Source organism: Nuphar pumila, chromosome 7 (assembly GCF_984573655.1).
Source record: "Nuphar pumila chromosome 7, dmNupPumi1.hap1.1, whole genome shotgun sequence".
Lineage (NCBI taxonomy): Eukaryota > Viridiplantae > Streptophyta > Magnoliopsida > Nymphaeales > Nymphaeaceae > Nuphar > Nuphar pumila.
The window spans coordinates 14383540-14387705 of NC_143255.1; the positions used below are offsets into that span (position 1 = coordinate 14383540).

The 4166-nt window shown below is 43.2% G+C and overlaps 1 protein-coding gene across 1 annotated transcript; it reads left to right on the top strand.

Annotated features, from left to right (window-relative positions):
* Positions 1 to 275: 275 nt before the first annotated feature.
* Positions 276 to 3739, top strand: LOC149831222 (disease resistance protein RGA2-like). The gene has a single exon (XM_090012013.1). The coding sequence runs from the start codon at positions 507 to 509 to the stop codon at positions 3381 to 3383; it is 2877 nt and encodes a 958-aa protein (XP_089868139.1). The 5' UTR covers positions 276 to 506; the 3' UTR covers positions 3384 to 3739.
* Positions 3740 to 4166: the final 427 nt, after the last annotated feature.

Here is a 4166-nt window from a genome sequence, read left to right on the forward strand (position 1 = left end):
TCACCCTTCCAATCTGTGGGAGGATCAAGTCCAACGTGATTGCACACTATTAGTGTGCTGCTGAACCTGATCACCCACCAAAAGGGATACAGCCTGTTAACTGTGGGGTCCAACAGCGGATGGTGGGTGAGGAAGCGCAGCAGCACACTTAAAGTGTGCAATCACATTACACCTGATCTCAATTCTCTCTTTCTCTCTCTGAACATTTATATATACAACGATGTGTAGAGAGGAGACCAACGAACTTGGGAAGCCTGTCTTTTTGGTCTCGAAATATAGAATCATCTCCTTTCTCTTCCATTTCTCTAATTGCCTTTGCACTTCCTCTGCACTAGCTTCGGAACTGTCCTCTTCTGGAACGTAGATAACCAGTTTGCCTAGATATGTCATGTCGATGAATCTTCACTCGTTAGTGTGTCAGCTACGAATATAACCAGTTCTAAAACCAAGCGAAAGCACTCCTCCCTTCAAACTCTATTATCCCTCGTCTTTCTCTTTTGCTCAAAATGATTCTGGTGGATAGCATACTTAACAAAGTCATAGATGAATTAGGCACCGTCATCCAGAACGAGTTGAAGCTGCTCTTCGGTGTCAGGACAGAGGTGAAGAAGCTCTCCGAAACACTGAAGTCAATTCAATCTCTCATACAGGATGCAGAAAGAAGGCAGTTCAAGGACAAGGTGGTGAGAGATTGGCTGGTGAAGCTCAAAGATGTGGCCTACGATGCAGATGACATAATAAGCTTATACAGGACCTTGAGGGTATGCCAAACTCAATTTCTTTTTATTTCTCGCTATGATATTGGCCATAGTATAAAGAACTTGCTAGTAACACTAGAGACGATCAACAAGGAGAAGAAAAGCTTCCAATTTCTACAACATGATGGAACTGTACAAATCAATGAGCCGTCCTTGGCTCTCACGACGTCTGTGGTAGCCCATTCAGAAATTCTTGGTAGAAAACATGATCTTGAAAACATAAAAAATCTGTTGCTATCCACAAAGAGCAGAGACAATCTTTCCGCGGTTGTGGTAGTAGGCGTTGGTGGGCTTGGCAAAACTGCTCTTGCTCAACTGGCCTACAATGACAAAAAAGTTAAAAGGCACTTCCACGTCAGGATGTGGGTGTGTGTCTCCCCTTCTTTCAACATAGAAAGGATAACAAAAACAATGGTAGATAATGCTTCCAATAGCAATTGTAATCTCCAAGACTTTGATAGCTTAGAGAAAAAGCTCACTAAAATAGTGAAATCAAAGAGAGTTTTGCTCGTATTGGATGATGTCTGGAGTCCTAACAGACAAGATTGGGACAGACTGAAGGGTTCGCTTCATGATTGTGCGCATGGCAGTAGGGTTTTAGTTACATCACGCAGTACACAAGATTCTTCCATGCCACCTGCGAGCAGTTATACACTGAAAGGCATCTCTGTTGATGATTGTTGGAAGTTGATTAGGAAAATAGCATTCGAGGGAGATGCAGAGAACAAGGAGTTGTTTCAAACAGGGAGGCGAATTGCCGAAAAATGTCATGGGGTGCCTCTTGTAGCCAAAGCCCTTGGAAGCCTCTTGGGCAAGAGGAAAACAAAGGAAGAGTGGTCAGATATCATGAACAGCGAAATATGGGAATTGGAAGATTTGGAAACCCCTGTCCTGCAGGCGCTATGTTTAAGCTATTATCATCTTCCCTCGCATCTTAGGCCATGCTTCTCATACTGTGCAATCTTCCCCAAAGACTATGAGTTTGACAAGGAGATGCTGATCCAATTGTGGATTGCAGAAGGCTTTGTCAAAGCCCAACAAGGCAGAGATGTGGAGGGCAAAGCTCATCAATATTTCAAGGATTTGGTGGCGCGGTCCTTCTTCCAAGACATAAAAAAAGATGAATTGGGCTACATAACAAGTTGCAAGATGCATCATCTTATGCATGATCTAACACAAGTAGTTGCAGGGAATGACTGTGTTATCATCAAAACAGGTACGGAGATTACTGAAACCCTCTGTACAAAAGCTCGTCATTCATCACTGCATGACCTAAACAGTGCGGCTGTCGATAAGTTGTCCAAGAATGAGAAGTTGAGAACATTCCTCAGATTCGACAGATCCACTGAGTTTAGGCTTGTTTCGGATAATTGGAGGTTCTTGCGTGTTTTACATCTGAGCCGGAGCCCAATTGATGAACTACCTGAGCAAGTGTGCCGACTGAAGCTTCTAACCTACATTGACCTCTCTTACACTGAAATTGTTTTGTTGCCCGAATCTTTGCCCGGCCGTTGCAATCTGCAAACTTTGAGAGTTAACGGATGCACAAAGCTCACCGAGTTACCAAAACGCTTGGCCCTATTGACCAAACTACGCCATTTGTGCAATGATGGCTGCGACTCAATTACCTACATGCCTACTGGAATAGGCGGGTTAACTTCCATTCGGACCTTGAACAACTTCACTGTGGGAAGGGGGACCAAATGTGCAAGCATTCGAGAGCTGAGAGACTTGAACAATCTCAGCGGGACTCTAGAAATAACACATCTAGGGAATATTATGGATGCCAATGAAGCCAAGCACGCCCAACTTGAGAAAAAAGAATTTCTCAACTTTCTAAAATTAGCTTGGCAAAAGAATCTAAACCATGAGGCCAAGGGGAGCAAACAGAAAACCGGGCTTGGTCTTAAAGCATCCGAGAATCATCATCAAAGCTCAGAATTAGTTGCAGAGGAGGTGTTGGAAAGCCTAAAACCTCCTGTTTCGATAAAACAGCTTGTTCTGGCTCACTACGCTGGATGTAGGTTCCCCAACTGGATGAACAGTTCCTCTCTGTCCCAATTGGTTAGGCTCAAACTGGATGGTGCTGATCACTGCGAGAAATTACCGCCGCTTGGGAGCTTGCCTCGGCTCAAGTATCTCTCCATATATGGGATGAGCAAGGTGAGGCACATTGGTCGCGAGTTCTATGGCACTGAAAGAGGGTTTTCATCACTAGAGGAGCTGGAATTATGTGACTTACACAGCTGGGAGGGCAGCTCAGAAATGCAACCGGGGGATATGGCCGGCCTCCTCAAACTGTACATCTATGGCTGCAACAAGCTGAAGACTCTATCCATTGAGTTGATTCACTTGGCTAAACTTCAATCTTTGTGCATCGTGAATTGCAAAGAATTGGAGTCTTTGGTGAGGGCACCACCAGCTGATCTTCAGTCGCTGATGATTGAATCTTGTCCAAGACTAAGCTCACTGCCTGAGGGGTTGAAAGGCCTAAAGAATCTTCAAACTCTGCAAGTCAACGAGTGCCCAGATATTCAGGCAACCAAGGTAACGAAGGAATGTAGGTACTGGAAGAGTGCTCTTAACCTCAGTATGGAGATCAATGGTACCATGTACTATACATGAATCTGTAGTACATAGGTAGCTCATGTTGGGGGCACAGATATAATGATCTCTCCATAGTGTGTTGGGTGTTGTTGTTTTAGGCTTGTAAACAGAAACATGTGTGTAGTCTGTAGACAATACCGATCAAGTAAAAGTCGGTTCTTTTTTTTTTTTTTTGTTGCAGCTCAGCGTTGGTCTTAGAAATAGCATTGGTCATATACTGGCCACGGCATGTACTTTTTGTTTGTTTTAGTATGTGTGTCTCACAGGAACACCTCAATCCATGTCTGGCTTGGTTAGCATGAACTGTTTTTCTTGTCTTGTTTTGTGTGGACGTGTTAAATACGTTTGGCGTTTACGATGAAGTAAATAATTAACCATGCTCTAGCTCAGATATAAATCAAACTTTCGGAGCAGTGGAATTCTAGTTGCTTTCTCTCTCTAGGAACCAGGTAGTGGTCATGTGTCCTACTTATCTTTTTATTTGTTTTATATTCAGTTATATATTGTGGGTTGGATCTTTATCAGATCAGACCCGAATAAGTGAACAAGTAAAGAAGTTTTGAAGAAATTCTGCTTTTCAAGAAGCCCACTTCCTCTACAAGTGATAGCAGAACGGGGACTACGACATGACAATTTAATTCATGCTTTGTCTTGCAATGCTTGGAGAGCATTTATTTTATTTATGTATTTTTATTAGGGGTGTCAACGGGTACCAAACCCTATAGGGTCGCGGTATGTTGATAAATAAGAAGACCCGATTAAGACCCGGATCCGGACCTGAAGTTTTGATTAATACCTGAA

Bases quoted from the DNA above. Each gene is read 5' to 3' on its own strand.
- LOC149831222 (XM_090012013.1), top strand. From the start codon at position 507: ATGATTCTGGTGGATAGCATACTTAACAAAGTCATAGATGAATTAGGC.